Raw genomic sequence first — 20,000 nt, 5'->3', positions numbered from 1 at the left:
TATATCATAGGTTTGAGCTGTAACAAATATGATATTAATATCTAACATATTCTTTAGTATAGTAATAGGATTAATCTCAGCAAAAATATTGAGTTCTAAAGAAAATGATGTATATAATGTATGTAACGAAAGAAGAATCGAAGAGAAGATCAACAAAAATTTAGACTAAAAACTTTTGAAGAAAATGTATTGATGTAACATTTGAAAGTCGTCTAAAAAATAATGTTAATATTTTAAAGATTGGATGAAATAATACTAACTCTTCAATTATTTTGTTTGTCACATAAAAAAATAATGACATTTAAATTAATTTTTTGGTTTATAAACATTGAAATTCTCTAGCTATTTCCCCATACTTAAGAAATTAATTATTTTATTCCCTTTACTCATTAGAGAAATGAATTTACATTTTTGACCAAGCGTAGTGTTATAATATGATGATTCTTTACTCATAATATAGTGTTTTAATTTCTACCCTTAATATTGTGAAAAATTATAGGAGTAAAACACACGAGGCCGCGGAGGACATAATTATGATAGAAAATAATATTTTGTTTCGTTCATTTATATTAATAGCCATAATATTGTTTTTTTTTAAATTTTTTATTCTTCTATTTCTATTATTATATGTTTTTTGTATTTCGATTATTGTATTATTTTATTGTTATTACTGTTCATAATGCTTTGTTTATTCTCTATATTTATTTTTGATTGAAATGTCAAAAATACACCTAATTTTTTATCAAGTTTTCGAGTTCATACATGAACTATCAAGTGTGCGAGTTTTTTACATGAACTATCACCAAATGTTTATCGAAACACACCTCAACTATCAGTTGTTTACTTTTTCTACCTGAACGATAGTGATATTTTAGATAGAAAAAGAAAATAATTGATAATTGAGATATGTTTTGATAAATACGTAGTTGGTAATCTGATAATTCGATGAGCAACAAACTTAAAAAATTGATATAATTTAAGTGTGATTTTTATCCTTCATTTTTTTGGATTATTTTCTTTTTGGAGTAGAGAATCTATCGAAAAACAACGATAAGAACAATACTGTTAAATATTCCCTCCATCTCAATTTATGCGTCACCTTTTAAATTTTGAAATCAAACAAATTCTCTTTGATCAAAATCTTTTAAATATTATGAATTATCAATTAGTACTTTTTATTAGTTTTCAATTATATTAGTTTTATTTTAACAAAATTAAAATTTTTTAACTCTCGAAATTCGAATTATACCAATTACGAAACCCCAAAAAAGACACGTCAATGCATACATCATTATCTTCTCAATTTCTCACTCAACAACAAGTCACACTGACCCTTTAGGTCTCTCTATCTACATATAAATACACACAAAATTCCATTAACAATGGCCGCACTGAGAGTTTCTTCAGCATTGGCTTGTTCATCTTCTTCATCTTTTCATTCATACCCTTCATTTTTTACTAAATTTCAATCTAGTCCCATCTGGTCTTTTTCAATTTCAGTTACACCCCTGTGTTCAAGAGGAGCTAAAAGAATGGCTCATTCTATTGCTCGTGATACTCTTGGTCTTACTCATACTAATCAAAGTGATGCACCTAAGGTGATTCTTGTTTTATTTTTGCAAAAAGATTTGATTTTTATTGTTTTTTTTATTTTTATGTTGGTTGGATTGATTTCTGATTTTTATTTGTGGGGTTTGGATTCTGTGATACTGTGTAATTTCATCTTTATCTTTGGGGATTCAGTTGATAGAATGGATTTTTGTTGATTTTTTTTGGTGAAATCAGTGCATAGAACTGGGTTTTCTTGTTTTTGTGGTTTGGATTCTGATTTGTGATAGTGTATACTTCCATGTTTGTGATTCAGTGCAAAGAATGGATTTTTTTTGTTTTTGGTGAATTTCAGTGCATAGAACTGTTTTTTCTTGTTTCTGTTGTTTGGATTCTGATTTGTGATGCTGTTTACTTTCATGTTTTGTGATTCAGTGCAAAGAATGATTTTTTATAGAGTGAAAGATTGAAAACATACCTAAATTGTGACCATTTTTGGGGTTCTTACCGAATTATCACCAAATGTTTATTGAAACATACCTCAGCTATCATTGAAAAAGGAAAAAGTGAACAACTGATAGTTGAGGTTTCAAGTAGGAAACTCACACATATATGATAGTTTAGGTATGAAACTAGAAAAATTCGTGATATGTTGGGGTGTGTTTTTGACCCTTTGCTCTTTTTTACGTCTTATCTTGTTCTTGTGGGCTTGGATTTTGATTTGTTATGATGTATACTTTCATCTTTGTCTTTGATAATTCAGTGCAAAGAATGAATTTTTGTTGTTGTGAATTCAATGCATAGAACTGATTTTTCTTGTTCTTTTTCTCTTGTGTTTTGTGGGTTTGGATTCTGATTTGTGATACTGTATAATTTCATCTTTACCTTTGTGAATTCAGTGCAAATAATGGATTTTTTTGGTGTGAATTCAGTGCATAGATAACTAATTTTTCATGTTCTTTCTCTCTTGTTTTTTGTGGTTTGTATTCTGATTTGTGATACTGTATACTTTCATCTTTATGTTTGTGAATTCAGTGTAAAGAAAGGATATTTCTTATTATTCTGCTCTTGTTTTTGAGGGTTCTTGTGTCTGAGTTGTGATACCATTAACTTTGAAATTCATCTTTGTGAATTAAGAATTGATTTTTCTTATTATTTATCCTTTATTGTTTTGGGTCCACATTCTGATATGTTAAACCCTTGTCTGTCATGGTTATCATTGTAAATTATGTGCATAAAAGGACTAACTTTTGATTCTTGATTCTCATTTGCTTAGGATTTTTCATGAGTGTGATACCCTTTACCGGTTATTGCATAACACATAAAAACACTCAATCTTGGTCTCAGTTGGTAAGTGAGCACTCCAACTTTGAGAGTGTACTTATAGACACCTCAACTCGTCTCCACTATGTCAGTTGAACGCTCCAACTTATGGAATGATCATCTAGACACCTCTAAAATTTATGTGTCACGTCAGCCTCGGGTGTCCACGAAACACAGTGAGGACGAGTTGGAATGTTTAGTTGTCAGTTGAGACTAAGTTGAGGTGTCTAGATATGCACTCTTAAAGTTGGAGTGCTTACTAGTCAATTGATGCCAAGTTTAAGTGTCTCTTTATGTATTATGCCTATAAAGGATGAGTATGATGCCCTTTACTCTCACGTTTATCTTTGTGAGCTTAACCTTTTGAAAAAACTTATCTTTCTCATCTTTCTTCTCATGTTTTTGATGAGTCCGTATTCTGACTTCTGAGTGTGACACCCTATAAAGTTATGTTTATCTTTGTTATGCTGTTTGATATTAGAATAGCTAATGATTGTTTTATGCAAAATTGGTGTTATTTATCTCATGAATAAAAAAAACTCATTATGTTCTATTTGAATTGACCTTTTGGAGTAGAACGTGCTTTTATATAGTGGAATGGATATAAAGGTGCAGATTGGTTACAAGTTATAACAAGTAGTTTGGGATCAAGTAGTAGTTCTGTGATTGGGACTCTTTTCTGGGGGCGGCTATAATCCTAACATATCCTATCTTTTAGAGTGTGTAGATAACTTTTTTAATGCTCCACCCTTAGCATGCAGCCAATCGTTGATTCTTGTGTTTATACATATGGAAGTTTTATAATTTCCGGACTAAATCCTTTTTCTGTTTTTGGAACATGAAAGATTTCATTTGCTGCTAAAGAGATTGATCTGGTGGAATGGAAAGGAGACATACTTGCAGTAGGTGCCACAGAGAAGGACTTGGCTAGAGACGGGAATTCTAAGTTCCAGAATCCACTATTGCAAAAGCTAGATTCCAAATTGAGTGGTTTATTGTCTGAAGCTTCATTCGAGGAGGATTTTAGTGGGAAGTTTGGACAATCCACAATTCTGAGGCTTCCTGGTCTTGGCTCAAAAAGGATTGCTCTAGTTGGGCTTGGCTCATCAACATCATCAACTGCTGCTTATCGCAGTTTAGGGGAGGCTGCTGCTGCAGCTGCCAAGTCTGCTCAGGCTAGTAATATTGCCATTGCTCTTGCTTCTACGGATGGACTCTCTGCAGAATCGAAGCTTAGCTCTGCCTCTGCCATAACAACTGGTATCCATTTTCGTGATCTTCGCTTAATTCATTGAACCATATTGAGAAACTAACTTGGTTGATTTTCTTGAACGTTGTAGGAGCTGTGCTGGGGACATTTGAAGATAATAGGTTTAAGTCTGAGTCAAAGAAACCAACGTTGAAATCTTTGGATATTCTTGGACTGGGGACTGGACCTGAGATAGAGAAGAAAATCAAGTATGCTGCAGATGTCTGTGCAGGTGTTATACTCAGCAGAGAGCTCGTCAATGCACCCGCCAATGTACTTACCCCTGGTTAGTGATCTGCCAATGCATTTCCTTGTTGTCCCTTTTAATAGCATGACCATAACCAAGCTATCAACATACCGACTTTTTGCTGCAGCGGTACTTGCTGAAGAGGCCAAAAAGATTGCGTCCACCTATAGTGATGTCTTTTCTGCAAACATCTTGGATGTTGAGCAGTGCAAAGAATTGAAAATGGGATCCTATTTAGCTGTTGCTGCAGCTTCTGCAAATCCTGCTCATTTCATCCATTTGTCTTATAAGCCTAGTAGTGGAGAAATAAAAAAGAAGATAGCCTTGGTTGGAAAGGGATTAACTTTTGACAGGTAATTCTATCTTCTATAAGTTGGAAAAATAGAAAATCGATTTCTGACCTGGCTGCAGTGATATTGTTTCTTTTATTATTGCTAATTTTTTTAATTCTTATGGTATGATTTCTTGAACAATTCTTTTCACATTCCCAGTGGTGGCTACAACATCAAGACTGGACCTGGTTGTTCAATTGAGCTAATGAAGTTTGACATGGGAGGGGCTGCAGCTGTTTTAGGTGCAGCAAAAGCTCTTGGTCAAATAAAGCCTGCTGGGGTAGAGGTGAGTCCTTCATCATCATTCAAGAAAAAAATATATTTACTCAATGTGCGTGTATTCAATAATTCTCTTTTCTCCAAACTAATAATTACCATGTTGCAGGTGCATTTCATTGTTGCAGCTTGTGAGAATATGATCAGTGGGACAGGCATGAGGCCTGGTGACATTATCACTGCTTCAAATGGGAAGACAATTGAGGTAAGCTCATTTTTGGGGCCTTTAGGGGTTGACTTAATTGGGTCACTCCTTCACTCCCCTTACCCAACAAGCTCCATTTGAAGAGTGTTCATCAATTTTCCTATTGGATCCATTTTCTTTTGTGGTATTTGTAATTGGTTGGGGTGTTTGGATATACCGAAACACTTGTTTTATGAGTTCTCTAGTTTTTGTATAACTCGAGCTGTTTCGTTATTTTATTTTTGTCGAAAGATTGTCCATTTTCTGCATAATTGAGGTATTTTAACTTTTAGAATGAGTGAAAAGTGTCCCCTATCTATCAATTATAAGCTTATAGATGAATACTACTCTGTATAGTTATCATGTATCAATCATGCTTGTCAGTGGTCTCAGACACATGGCATATGTGAAAATGCACTAGCTTCAGGAATGCATCTTATTCTCTGGACCGCAAAAATATTGGAAATAAAACCTTCAAAAGGTGGATGGTTCAGACTTCCATCTTGACATTTTCACACTAGATACATTGCACTTTGTTGGGTAATTTATATTTGGTAGGATTTCTTTTATTTGATTGTTGACCTATTTGTTTAGGACCACTAGGATGCAAGTCTAGTGCTTATTTTCTGTTTTGCTAATCTTTATTTGACTGTTTCGTGGTTTCTATTGGTGCCTTCATATTTATGGTAGGTTAACAACACTGATGCTGAGGGTAGGCTCACACTTGCTGATGCGTTGGTATATGCCTGTAACCAAGGTGTAGAAAAGGTATTAATTGAACATTGTCATAATACATCTGTCGCTTTCGGAGATCACTTTATACTGTTTACCGTCTAATATGTTCCCTTTTCTTTCCCCTACCACTTTGCAACCCAAAAGTGAAAGGTTCCCCTTGAATACATCATCAGAAACCTATGAGCTTTCATTGGTCAATGTTCCTGTATCGATCAATATGATTGGTCAGTTAAATGCTTAAAATAGACATGGCCATGAAGCCACAGATACTGAGAAAGTTAGAGCAATAAGACACGAAATGGAACAAGATTAGTTTTTAACTAAAATTTTATTTCCTAAATAACCAAAACCTACCAAAATTAGATGTTGTAACTATCAAAAAGAAGCTTTCAGATTTCCAACCTAATATGTAATAAAGATGTAATGATATCCTCTGCTTTGATCTCCAAAGCTTCGCTCTTGCTAAGAAAGGTTGTACAGTAGTTGGAGGTTTACTCAGTACCTTGGCTTGTGTTAAATGAGATGTTTGATTGTTATGCAGATAGTTGATCTGGCAACATTAACTGGTGCTTGTGTGGTTGCTCTTGGACCTTCAATTGCTGGTATGTTTGTGTGTGCCTCTTTTCTTTTCTTTTCTTTTTTGGTATACGTGATGGTTGAATAATGGTCAACATTTAGCCGAGGGTCTATCGGAAACAACCTCTCTGCCCACAAAGGTAGGGTGAGGTCTGCGTACATCCTACCCTCCCCAGACTCCACTTGTGGTAGTGCACTAGATATGTTGTTGTGATGATCAGTTTACCATTTAACGTCTAGTTTATACATGTATTACTTTGATTGCACTAAAATAATTGTGACACCAAATGCACGTGTTGGATAAAGAAAGATGCTACGGTGAATATTTGACTGACATATATATAAGCTCTGAATTTGTAATGTTCTGGAACTTTATTGGATATCTTGTACAGGTATTTTTACACCCAGCGATGACCTAGCAAAGGAGGTGGTTGCAGCTTCTGAGGTAAGTGGTGAAAAACTATGGAGGTTGCCGATGGAGGATAGTTACTGGGACTCTATGAAATCAGGAGTGGCTGATATGGTGAACACGGGAGGTCGTCAAGGTGGTGCGATAACTGCTGCTCTCTTCCTGAAGCAGGTAGTCATCTGATCACTCTAATAGTGACGTGTAATTTATTTTAGTCATATACTTACGGAATTTACTATGTCATCCCAAGAAAATTCTGGCTTGATGCCTTCTTACAGGCAGACCTATGTTGTTCAGTCTCTCCAAAAATGCTGCTACATCGAATCCTCCAAAAATTATACTCCCTCCAATTCAATTTGTTTGTTTGGTTTTGACTTGGCATTGACTTGGTACGAAGTTTAAGAAAGTAAAATAACTTGAGTCTTGCGGTCTTAAATATGTTAGGTGAAAAGTTAGAATTAAAGAATTGCCAAAAAAATTTAACAGAGACGTTCTTTTTGAAACATACTATAAAGGAAAGTAACACAAACAAATCAAAATTGGTAGTACTACTTTTGGAGGAAAAAAAATGATCTGGACTTTCTGTTCTAGCAGCAATGCAAGCTTATGTTTAGTAGAGCCAAAAGTTTCTTCTTACATCATAAACAAAAGAAAAGCGACAAGGATGGAAACTTAAAACATTATAGAAAGGCTAAGGGCCTTCGTTTACAGCTACCGGTTGTACGTTACTAGGTACTTTGGCAATCCTTCTGTGTTAGAGCTTTTCCCTCTGGTCCTCTCATGCTGTTCCTACTTCATTTCAATTTGATGTCACTCGGAGGTTTAAAAAAAGGATAAATCTTTGAGACGAGAAACATGACATTTGGTTTTCGTTTTGCAGTTTGTTGATGAGAAGGTCCAATGGATGCATATCGACTTAGCTGGTCCTGTCTGGAGCGATAAAAAGAAAAACGCCACGGGTTTTGGTGTTTCAACTTTGGTGGAATGGGTGCTGAAGAACTCTACAAATTAGAGCCAGTCATTTGATGGGTAAACATATGGGGAAGTTATGTTACCATTTTATAAGAAAAAACATATGAGGGAGTTGTCTCAAGGGACTATGGATGTTTGAGAAAAGAAATGCATCAAGTTTTATGAATAAATTTGGGGTGAAAATGGTGGAAAAGTAAAGGCAATAGTAGAGACTTTCTTGATTTATAAAATGCCTAAAATTGCTACTTTGCCTATGAAATTTATTATTCCTATCTTATATTCCTATCTTATTTATGCTTATGTTTGGTAGAGATCGTATTCACTCTGGTACTGTTATGAATCAAGTTCAACTTAATGTGGATATCAAGGTCACACAAGTAGTTATTGGGCAGACAAGAGTTATTGGGTCGAGAATGAGCAATAGGGTCAGGTTAATTTGGGATCCGAGTTGAGTAGTGAACATGAAACGGAAGGGTAGTGATATGTGATTTAGGGATTATGCAAATTGTTAAGAAAAGAGTGATTCCTCTCATCTCCTTTCTTAGTCTAAGCTTCTCATCCCATTCTATCCATCTTCGTAATTTATGATCTTGCATTCTGAGTTTCGTTTTAAGGATCACTAGTGGTTACTTGCTTGTTGTTTCCATTTCTCAATTGTATTTTGTGTTGTCAACGATTATAATATATATCCTCAGTTGTGTGGTAACTTGAGTTGTCACCACACAACTCAACTCGGATCTCAAATTAACCTGGTCTTAGTGCTTGTTCTTGGTCCAATAAGTTTGTGTGACCTTGGTATCTACATTAGGTTGAACTTGATTCATAACAAGTACCGTAGTAGGTAAACATGAAGGTGAAAGAAACATTTCTTGTTTTACTACGTTTGCATGATGATATTGTTGAACAAAATCAAAGTGCTGGTATTTATTTCATTCTAAGATTGGATCTCTTTATCGGGTGTTTTATTCGTGGCTTTAGAAGGTATTCACATTTGACATATGCCAGACTCATATTTCATATTAGAACTTTGAGCAAAATTGGCATTATAAAGATCTGTTGTTTGGATTCTTCAAGATTGTTGTTGTGTTGCCTTCTAAAAAAATACTCTCTCCGTCCTATTTTATGTGGCAACATTTGATCGGGCACGGAGTTTAAGAAATAAATGAAGATTTTGAAATGTTTACCAAATTGCCCTTTAAAAAGTAGACTCATTTTTCTCTCTCCTTATAAATGTTTTGGAGTATTATTTTAAGATTAAGTGGGATCAACAAGGGTAATAGAGGAATTGTACCTTTAAATACTTACCATATAAGGAAATGCGACATTTTTTTTGGGACTGACCAAAAAGGAAAGTTGCCACATAAAATAGGACGGAGGGAGTAGTAATTTTTACTCTTGATATTGTGATAAACCATATGAGCAATAAACATGAGTCCGCATATGATACAAATTAGGATGGAAGTCATTAAGTAATAATATGTTGTCTTGCTATTTGCCCATACTAGTAGCCATAGGCCATAGCCATGGCGAACCCATATGGTTGGTTGAGGATGTACGTGCATTCATCAATTTTTTTAAAAAAACAATATTCCCTCTATATATGTGTATACACTTTGAAGAACTATCATATATCTACTGGGTCACTTGGTTAACATGCAACTTAACTAGGTTGTCGGAGGACTTGAGTTTGAACCTTAGCTGTTGTATAATTTTTCCCTTTTAGCTGACAATTTAAAAAATGTACAGAACATATAGTAGAGATGGTTTGATTTTTTGCTTTTCAATTTATGTTACTTGTTGTTTCTTATACTTGAATTATTATATTATTTTGTTATAGAAACTGTTAAATTGTTTTTAATTAATTTTTCAATTTTCTTTTATTAAATCGAAGACCTAAAAAAAAAAAACCTCTTTGGTCCCTATCTTTCGAGTTATATAAGGATAAGAACAATATAGATAAATACAAAATACATGTCAATTCATACATCTTATCATCATCCAAAAAAAAAAAAAAGTTCTTCTTCTACTCAAATTTATGACTCAACAACACATCACTCACCCTTTAACTATCTCTCTTTTTAGGTCAAACACATAAACAGATCCCTAAACTTATTAGGGTTTTCCCCTCAGGTACCTTAACTACGCCATTTTCCTATTGAATCCTTGAGCCACCCATAATTTGTTCCTTTTAAACACTGTGGGCTATGTGGCACAAAACTTCCGCAAATATTTTTTGTTGATTGTGCGCGTGAGATCCACCTTTCCCACGTGAAAATTGCAACCAATCAAACTTCAATCCATTTATACGTCAACGCCACATAATCATTTCCCAAACCTAAAGCCCCTTCATCCCTATTAAAAAGAAATCAATGAAGAAGAGATGTATTCTGATGAGCAACTCCAACTTAATGATGAAGAGAAAGAAAAGAGGAGAAATAAGAGAAAAAGGGGAGAAATTAAGGTTAAAAGGGGGAGAAGAGCGTTGGTGGGTGGTTAAGGAATCCACATCAGTGCCTTTAAAACGTCTTCACGCGATCAAGCGACCTGAGATCACATTTTGTGCCACATCAGCCCACAATGTTTAAAAGGGAACAAATTATGGGTGGTTCAAGGATTCAATAAGAAAATAACATAGTTGAGGTACATGAGGGGAAAAACCCAACAAATTTAGGGACCCGTTTATGTGTTTGGCCCTCTTTATATATATTACACACAACAAAAATTCACAAGTATAGAGTTATAATAATTAAATTTAAGTTAAGTATAATTAGTAAGATTAATTTATTAGATATACTTGTAATTAAATCCTTTTAAAGTGCATATCAAATCAATATAAGTCAATTAATATGAAATGAAGGAAATAGTTAACTTTTTAGATCTACCTATTTTTCATTAAATATTTATGAAAAGCAAGGCATATAAATAAGACAGGAGTATGTGACGTATTTTTCACAGTTTAGTTATGTAAATTGATCAATCATGTGAAATTATTTATAAAATTATGTCATATAAAAGATAATTAGTTAGAGATACGATGTCAAGTGAAAATTAACAGTTAGAAAATAATCATTTCGATTAATAAAAATATATGTTCCAATAAGGGTGATCTCAATTGAAAATGAATTCCACGTGTTTATGAATTGAACAAGACTCCACAAACATATCCCACAAAGGCAAGTAGGTGTGGAATTAGAAACTCAATAAATAATGAATGGACTCATCCACCCTCTTCATTATATATGTATTAATATAGTTGTATACTCATATTTATCATTATTTTTAATGGGCATACAAATGGCGGATAAATAAAAGTGAATGAAGGAGTATTTGTCATGTTCAGCATTCGAGAGAAAAACATATTTTCTCCATTCTTTTTTAGTTGTCATAGTTTTCTTTTTGAGAGTCAAACGATATGAATTTTGATAAATATTTTAAGATGTATTTTTTCATCATATTGATATGAAAAAAGTTGCAATATATAGTACTTTATGTGTAACTTTTGAATATCTAAAATTTATTTTAAAATATCGAATGAATATAATCTAATTAAGCTTTGAAAATTAGTCAAATTGACTCTCTAAAAGTGCAACATGACAACTAAAAAGAAATGGAATGAGCATCCTTTTTCATAGTTTTACCATTAAGATTAATTACGTATTCCTCAAATTATTTCTCAAAATCTTAGATTACTCGTCAAGATATTGTGATAAAATATTTATATTAATTTTTTTTTTTAAAAAAGATATAATTTTTTTAAAAATGAACAAGTAAAAATAAACTCCGAAAAGTAATAAATATTTTTTCTTTCTCCTGCTTTAATGTACCACCAATCTTTTGGGTCTCCAAAAAGAAAAATAGAAAAAGATAATGAAGTCCTATTTTATAATAAATAAAACGTGCTCAAAATTTCAATGGTTGAAATTCTTTAAAGGGGCTACAAATGGTCCAATTATTGTCTTTTGTTTATTATTGACCAATAACCAAACAAAAGGGTATATATGTTACGTGAATAATCGAAATTGATTCCACAAATAAGTGATAATAATTTAGATAACAAATTCAACTTTTTCAGAGAAATAATAAATAATGATTTTGTTAAGCATGGACTCTATTTTAAAAAGATTCAAAAAATAAAATAATTTGCTATAAACTTTATACTAATTCTGACAATACCCTCCATTAGAAACAAACATATCATCGATGACAATAAGCCAATAAAAGACAAATATTTATGAATGATATCACGTGTTGGTCTATGAGTGAAACAAAAAAAAAAAATGATGCATGAGTTAAATTTAGTTGCCCCACAAATTTGGTTCACATGCAAATAAAATAAAGTTATAATATAAATCTGCTCTTAAACTTGATTTTAACTAGGGGTTAATGAGATGGTTCGGCAGATTATTTTAAAAAATGATATCGTCCTAATTTTTTGATTATTTTACCATGCATAACTAAAATTAGATTTTTTAAAATCAATCGAATCATGTTGGTTTTTATTTGATATCGATAGGGTTCGATTAATTTTTGATTACTTTGTTAGTATTAAACTTTCAATAGAACTAGTACGTAGTGTGTTAGGTTTTGCCGTAAACTAATTATTTGATATATCAATATTATTATATTAATATAGGTAAATATTAATATAGGTAATTAGTTATGATTTATGAATGTATGAGTCTACTAATTGTATCCTTTAAAAAGTTAAAACTAAAACTAATCAACTGAAGACCCAAAGTCTAGTGGCCTAATTTTTTTTTCATGTATATGAAAAATAATTTATAAAATATTTGTATATTAAATTTAACATATAAACTAGAGAAATGGTCAAAAGCCCCCTCCCCCCCTCCCCCCAAACTATGTATGTTATCATCATGTTGATATGTAAGAAATTGCAATTTATAGTACTTTTCGTATAGTTTTTGAATATTTAAATTTTTGTTTGAAATATCGAGTTAATGTAATCTAATTTAACTTTGAAAATTAGCCAAATTGACTTTCAAAAAGCGCAACATGACAAATAAAAGTGGACGGAGGGAGTATAAATTAGAAAGACCAACCTAATTATTCGAGACAGTTATAAGCTTAAACAAAAGTTCACAGTGATATATAAAAAATCTTATGAATCTATTCGGTATGGTTTAATTCAGTCGACCCGTAATTTCAACTGTCATGTATGCCCTTAAATTTTGAGGGTTTATAAGTAGACATTGAAACTATTTAAAGTTAAACACACACACGTCCTATGTGGCATAATATCGTAGGATGTCATGTAGGATGTAGAATTGTTATGTAGGACGCATGTGTCTACTTTTTTTGAATTATTTAAATACTTACTTGTGTACACCCAAAATTAAAGGATATAGATCCCGTTAAAAGAGTAGAGAATGAATAAAACGTGTTGACATGCAAATATCTTATTCTTTCTTCTATATAAGAGATGAAGAGAAAGACTACAGTACACACAACAAATTTTCTTTTTTTAACAACAATGGCAACACTAAGAGTTTCTTCATTATTGGCTTCTTCTTCTTATTATTCTTTGCAGTGTAACCCTTCAGTTTTTACTAAATGTCAATCTAGTCCTAGATGGGCTTTTTCATTTTCAGTTACACCCTTGTGTTCAAGAAGAAGTAAAAGAATAGTTCATTGTATTGCTGGTGATACTCTTGGTCTTACTAGGCCTAATGAAAGTGATGTCCCTAAGGTGATTATAGTTTTATTTCGTTGTAGTACTGTTCTGCTACTATCTGTTGTTTTCTTTACTATATATTGTCTTTTATACTTTCATTAGTCTGTTTTATTTGGTTGTAGTACCGTTCTGCTACTATCTGTTGTTTTGTTTACTACATATCGTCTCTTGTACTATTATTACGTTTTTTTTAGTTTGTTTTATTTGGTTGTAGTACTGTTCCGCTACTACCCATATGTTGTTTTGTGTACTATATATATATTGTCTGTTGTACTTTCATTACGTCTTTTTTAGCCTGTTTTATTTGGTTGTAGTACTGTTTGCTACTATCTGTTGTTTTGTTACCACATATATTGTCTCTTGTACTTTCATTATGTCTTTTTTAGTCTGTTTTATTTGGTTGTAGTACTGTTCTGCTAATATATGTTGTTTTGTTTACTACAGATACTTTCATTACGTCTTTTTTAGTCTGTTTTATTTGTACAACTGTTCTATTACTATCTGTTGTTTTGTTTACTACATATATTGTCTCTTGTACTTTCAATACGTCTTTTTTAGTCTGTTTTTGTCTTGAGCTGAGGGTCTATTGGGAACAGCCTCTCTACTTGATCAGATCTGAGGTAGAGGTAAGGTCTTGCGTACGCTCAGTTTTTGTTGTTGTTGCTCCATCCTTAGCATGCTAATACCAATTGTTGATTCTTGTGATCTCTATTTTATAGTTTTCATACTAAATCCTTTTTCTGTTTTTGTAACATGAAAGATTTCAATTGGTGCTAAAGATACTGATGTGGTGCAATGGCAAGGAGACTTACTTGCAATAGGCGCGACGGAGAATGACTTGGCTAGAGATGAGAATTCTAAGTTCAAGAATCCACTATTGCAACAGCTCGATTCCAAATTGAATGGTTTATTGTCTGCAGCTTCATCTGAGGAGGATTTTAGTGGAAAGTCTGGACAATCCATAAATCTCAGGCTTCCTGGTGGAAGGATTACTCTAGTTGGACTTGGCTCATCAGCATCATCACCTACTTCTTATCATAGTTTAGGAGAGGCTGCTGCTGCTGCCAAGTCTGCTCAGGCTCGTAATATTGCCGTTTCACTTGCTTCCACGGATGGACTCTCTGCAGAATCGAAGATTAACTCTGCATCTGCCATAGCAACTGGTATATATATGTCTATTTTCTTGGTGAACCATATTGAGAAACAAAACTTGATTAAATTTCTTGAATGCTATAGGAGTTATGCTGGGGATATTCGAAGATAATAGGTTTAGGTCCGAGTCAAAGACACCAGCTTTGGAATCTTTGGATATTCTTGGACTGGGAACTGGACCTGAAATAGAGAGCAAAATCAAGTATGCAGAACATGTATGTGCAGGTGTTATACTCGGTAGAGAGCTCGTTAATGCACCAGCCAATATAGTTACGCCTGGTTAGTGATCGTCTTTCAATGCATTTTCCTTTTAATCATATCATATATATTACTAAAAGTGGGAATTAACATATCGAGTTTGTGCTGCAGGGGTACTTGCTGAAGAGGCTAAAAAGATTGCGTCCACCTACAGCGATGTCATTACTGTAAACATCTTGGATGCTGAGCAGTGCAAAGAATTGAAAATGGGAGCCTATTTATCTGTTGCTGCAGCAGCTACTGAAAATCCTCCTTATTTCATCCATTTATGTTTTAAAACTAATAGTAGGGAACGCAAAAGGAAGATAGCCTTGGTTGGAAAGGGATTAACTTTTGACAGGTAAATGGATTTCTATCTTCTATTATTCTTACGTTATGATTTGTTGAACGTTTGTTTTCGTGTTCCCCAGTGGTGGCTACAACCTAAAGACCGGAGCTGGTTCGAAGATTGAGCTAATGAAGTATGACATGGGAGGGGCTGCGGCTGTTTTAGGTGCAGCTAAAGCTCTTGGTGAAATTAGGCCTTTTGGAGTAGAGGTGAGTCCTTCCTTTATCATCCATCATTCGAGAATGTATTTACTCGGAAGTGCATGTATTCAATTACCACGTATGTTACGTTGTTGCGTTGCAGGTGCATTTCATTGTTGCAGCTTGTGAAAATATGATCAGTGGAGCAGGCATGAGGCCTGGAGACATTGTCACAGCTTCAAACGGTAAGACAATTGAGGTTAACAATACCGATGCTGAGGGTAGGCTCACACTTGCTGATGCTTTGATATATGCCTGTAACCAAGGTGTTGAGAAGGTATTAATTAAACATTGTTATTATGCATCGTGCATCGATCACTTTAATGTGTACATTTTCCTCATCGTGTACTTACTTCTACATGTTTGATCGAATATATGCAGATAATTGATCTGGCAACATTAACTGGTGCTATTGTGATTGCTCTTGGACCTTCAGTTGCTGGTATATTTGTTTGTGACTCTATTCTTTGTTTGGTACACGTTGTATGTGTACTCTGCTTGAACTTCATTGGATATCTCGTATACGAATACAGGTGCTTTTACACCGAGTGATGACCTAGCAAGGGAGGTGGTTGTAGCTGCTGAGGCAAGTGGTGAAAAGCTATGGAGGATGCCTATGGAGGAGAGTTACTGGAAGAGTATGAAATCAGGAGTGGCTGATATGATTAACACGGGACCTGGCGATGGTGGTGCAATAACTGGTGCTCTCTTCCTCAAACAAGTACTCATCTCATCACTCTACTACTGACATTTTGGTACATTCTACATATCTTTAGTTTTAGACGAGAAACATGACATTTGGTCTTTGTTTTTGCAGTTTGTTGACGAGAAGGTCCAATGGTTGCATCTCGATATAGCTGGCCCCGTCTGGAGCGATGAAAAGAAAAATGCCACGGGTTATGGTGTCTCAACTCTGGTGGAATGGGTGTTGAGGAATGCTTTGTAAAATTAGAGCTAGTCAAGATGTTGATGACTAAACATATAAGGGAGTTCTTATCTCAAGGGACTGTTTGATGTTTGAGAAAATAAGTGCATCAAAGTTGTATGAATAAGGGCGATAGTATAGGCTTTCTTGTTTTCATGATTAATAAAATGCCTAAATAAAGTTGCCACTTTACCTTTTGGAATGAAATTTATTATTCCTATCTTATTTATGTATGTCTGGTAGAGATCATATTCACTCTGGTATAATAGTCGGTAAACTTGAAGGTAATTTACTGTGTGATGATTTTATTGAATAAGATTGAAGTTATGGTATTTATTTCACTTTGAGATTGAATCACTTTACTAGGTGTTCTACGGAATATGCGCTACTTAGATTTCATATTAGAACTTTCATGTCATTTTGTCCTGAAAATAAAAGGCATTACAAAGACGTGTTGTTTGAATTACTCAAAATTGTGGTCGTACTTGTATTGACTTATGAAAAAACACACTTTTTTGTTGATTTGACACACATTTCTTGATATTTTTATACAGTTCGATTGACATAAGAATAAAGATAGTAAAACCGTGCAACCAAGCATATGATCAGTGTTTGTGAATTCAGTACGATGAAAGTCAAATTTTAATACATTTAACATATCTTTAGTTTAATACCACAAATTTTAAGTCTTTTTTAATTTTTAAAACTTCGTATCAAGTCAAAACCAGACAAACAAATTGAAACGAAAGCAATAGTAAATTATATGCCCTGTCTTCCACTTATCACAGGCAGCTACCCATAGTTACCTTTTAGGTGACATGATAAGTTAGAGTGCACACCTGAATGAAAAATTTTGTCACACGAAAGCCCCACTGGCGGCAACAACATTTAGCAAAGCTTGCGTAGCCACATAATGGGAGAAGTTATATGCCCTATACAACTAAAAAGAATGTTCAAGGATGCCAGCACCCAAATTTTAAATTCAGATGTTGTATGTCTTTGTCCATAACTAAGATACTTTCAACTTTCTACCCAACTAATTAAGCACGGTGAAAGTTAGGATATCATTCTTGTTTGCATTCTTTCAGTTCAGCACCAAGATTATGCTTTGTAAGCTCCTTCTTTAGTTTCTGCACTGTAGGCTTTGTATAATCCTCAACATTTGGTTACTTTGTTCACTATGAGTAGCATTCTCTCCCCTTAATATAGAAACTTCATCTTCTGGGAAAGTAAATTTTAGGGGACGAGTTGTACTCTTGGACCTCTTATTTCCTCTGGTTAGTCTATCATTTGTATCCATATGCCTACTTCAAGAATATTTTGTCATGTAAGGGTACTTCTTATAATACAGTAAATCATTGTTAGAAACATGTAATGAATAATATACCCTTACACTGTTGGCTGAAGCATAACTTATATGGTTCAATTTATTCAGATATTTGTTTTTGTGGATGTTTTCTGTATTTCATGTTACTTCAGCTTGGAGTTGGTAGTATCTTTTCTTGTTATCAATTTATCGTAAACCTTTTCCTAACCAAACTCTACAACTACTGTCTAATTTTACAGCCTGGTTGTGTGAATTGGATTTTTCTGAATTTAAATAGCTCATCTCCAAAGCGGGGTGTTATTCTCTGCGCAATTTAAGGTTCTAGATGTATTGTTACGTGTCTCAGGGTCTGCTTTGAATGGGTTAGAGACTTCAGCTGATTATTAGGAGATTAGTTTTCTTTTAGTCATTATCCTATTAACTAGTTACAGTTGTTCCTATTTTATAGGCATGTTAGCAGTCTTTTAGCAGTCCATGTTCTGTGTTAGTTGTACTGCCCCTCTACTTATTTAATCAGCTTGAAGTTCAATAAAATTAATTTTTCAGATTTTAATTTTTTTTGCTGTTTCAGTTAAATTAATAACATTTGGTATCAGAGCCCTACTTCTTAAGGGACTTGTGTGAGACTTGCGAGGTTCTTTTCTGAGTGTTTATCCATAAAATATTCTCTGCAATGTTGACACCCAATTTTGACCTAACATTTTCAAAATTCGTAACTTTTAAGTTTTATTTATTTAATAGTTCAAAATAATTTTTTAATAAGTTTATATATAACTATCCTTATTTAAGATTTTTTATCAGTTAATTTTAAAATTGCATTTTTACATGTCATTAGTTACGTTCTTTATATTTTTTTAATATTCATTTTATTTGTTACATTTATTAATATTAATTTTGATATTTTGCACAGTCTAAAAATTCATTCAAATACAGATATTTTATTTGATCAATAATTTTGGGCCACAATTTCAAGCCCACAAATTAAACCCATTTAACAATTATTTTCTATACAAATTTTGGTTAAGTTAAAAAATAGGGGATAGGAATATTTTTCAAGATAGGATAAAAACCCTAAGACTTTTTACTCTCATATTCTCTTAGCCGTCACCACCTAAAACCCCAATTAATAGTCCATAAATTTTGCCGGAAATGGAGTTTTTCTCCAACAAACTCATAGCTCCGACCAGCGAGTTAAACCAGACAATTTCCCATCGCTGCCGGCCCCCAACCCCTTTTCCCTTTACATTTTTTTCTTGTCTTGCAGGTAACCTATTGTCGTTTGAATGATCTCCGACCTCTATTCATCACTCTCGACATCTCCGGCGTAGAACAGAGCAACACCAGACCAGCAGCTCCGGCATCCAAACAACAATCAAATCCGCGACCCAACAACCCAGAAACGGAAGCGACACCACCAAGGATGCTCGCCCATCTCTCTCACGATGGGATAGTATAAGATCTGATCGAAAATCGTCAAACTCTGAGACAGGTAACTCCATTTTTATTGTTTGTTATGTCTTTTTTAGTTATTGTTTGTGAATATTGGTTGATTTTTCTTATTTTTGACCACTGCTATTCTTATTTTTTCATTATCATAATTTTCCGGATTGTTTGCTCCAGTTTATTTTTCTTTTTAAACTACTGTTTGTTATATTGATTTAAGTACGTTAATGGTTGTTTTCTTTCATTATTGAAATTGTTTAAAGCTTTTTGTTGTTTAGTTTAACTTATTTTCTTTCATTTTCTAGGAAGAGATATAAATACACTACTAGTATAATTATTAATGAATGTGGGTTAAAATTAATAAATGTTGAAGGGCACAATATGTTATCTCTATTTTTGTTATTATTACTTATTTAATTTCATAAAATGGTAATTTATGTGTTTAGTTGACAGACCATTGCCACTACCTTATTTATTTAGTTAACTATGGAAATTGGATGATTCATTCTTTTCTTTGCCTTGTTGATTTATTATTATTATTATTATTATTATACATTTGCTTATTTATGTTGTTTATTCAATTTATTATTATTTGTGAATGGGTACATATTTGAGTTCCTTTTTTCGGAGATTTGCTCTATTTTGCCACTGTTAATTCAATGTTCATACTCTCTAGTCACTGTTACTCTTCTTTTTTTTTTATATTGAAGTTCATCTTGTCCGTTTCTTCCGCTGATTTCTTTGTCACTGTCGGTGAGAGTGGGTGTTGCTACCCTCAAATTATTTGTTAATACTTTTCCTTTCCATGTATATCTATAATGTTT

At 33.4% G+C, this 20,000-nt stretch overlaps 2 protein-coding genes across 2 annotated transcripts; both read left to right on the top strand.

Annotated features, from left to right (window-relative positions):
- Positions 1-1,314: 1,314 nt before the first annotated feature.
- LOC125811484 (leucine aminopeptidase 2, chloroplastic) lies at positions 1,315-7,906 on the top strand. Its single transcript, XM_049490987.1, has 10 exons — positions 1,315-1,598; positions 3,717-4,131; positions 4,212-4,406; positions 4,495-4,720; positions 4,859-4,985; positions 5,085-5,180; positions 5,850-5,927; positions 6,436-6,496; positions 6,863-7,050; positions 7,760-7,906. Exons 1-10 carry the CDS (start codon positions 1,383-1,385, stop codon positions 7,889-7,891), a joined length of 1,734 nt encoding a protein of 577 aa, XP_049346944.1. The 5' UTR covers positions 1,315-1,382; the 3' UTR covers positions 7,892-7,906.
- A 5,427-nt stretch (positions 7,907-13,333) lies between these two features.
- Positions 13,334-16,613, top strand: LOC125811486 (leucine aminopeptidase, chloroplastic-like). The gene is made up of 9 exons (XM_049490989.1): positions 13,334-13,558; positions 14,304-14,706; positions 14,780-14,974; positions 15,065-15,293; positions 15,364-15,490; positions 15,585-15,758; positions 15,863-15,923; positions 16,015-16,202; positions 16,299-16,613. The coding sequence occupies exons 1-9, from the start codon at positions 13,343-13,345 to the stop codon at positions 16,425-16,427; spliced, it is 1,722 nt and encodes a 573-aa protein (XP_049346946.1). The 5' UTR covers positions 13,334-13,342; the 3' UTR covers positions 16,428-16,613.
- The last annotated feature ends 3,387 nt before the right edge of the window (positions 16,614-20,000 follow it).

Source organism: Solanum verrucosum, unplaced genomic scaffold (genome assembly GCF_900185275.1).
Source record: "Solanum verrucosum unplaced genomic scaffold, falcon-dt-bn FXZP01000238.1, whole genome shotgun sequence".
In the NCBI taxonomy this organism is placed as follows: Eukaryota; Viridiplantae; Streptophyta; class Magnoliopsida; order Solanales; family Solanaceae; genus Solanum; species Solanum verrucosum.
The sequence above is the reverse complement of the archived record's forward strand: the minus strand, read 5'-3'. Positions and strand labels throughout refer to the sequence as shown.

Bases quoted from the DNA above. Each gene is read 5' to 3' on its own strand.
- LOC125811484 (XM_049490987.1), top strand. From the start codon at position 1,383: ATGGCCGCACTGAGAGTTTCTTCAGCATTGGCTTGTTCATCTTCTTCA. The intron at 4,407-4,494 runs GTTAGTGATCTG...TTTTTGCTGCAG, and splicing joins CGCCAATGTACTTACCCCTG to CGGTACTTGCTGAAGAGGCC. The intron at 7,051-7,759 runs GTAGTCATCTGA...TTCGTTTTGCAG, and splicing joins CTGCTCTCTTCCTGAAGCAG to TTTGTTGATGAGAAGGTCCA.
- LOC125811486 (XM_049490989.1), top strand. From the start codon at position 13,343: ATGGCAACACTAAGAGTTTCTTCATTATTGGCTTCTTCTTCTTATTAT. The intron at 15,294-15,363 runs GTAAATGGATTT...CGTGTTCCCCAG, and splicing joins AAGGGATTAACTTTTGACAG to TGGTGGCTACAACCTAAAGA. The intron at 15,491-15,584 runs GTGAGTCCTTCC...GTTGCGTTGCAG, and splicing joins TTAGGCCTTTTGGAGTAGAG to GTGCATTTCATTGTTGCAGC.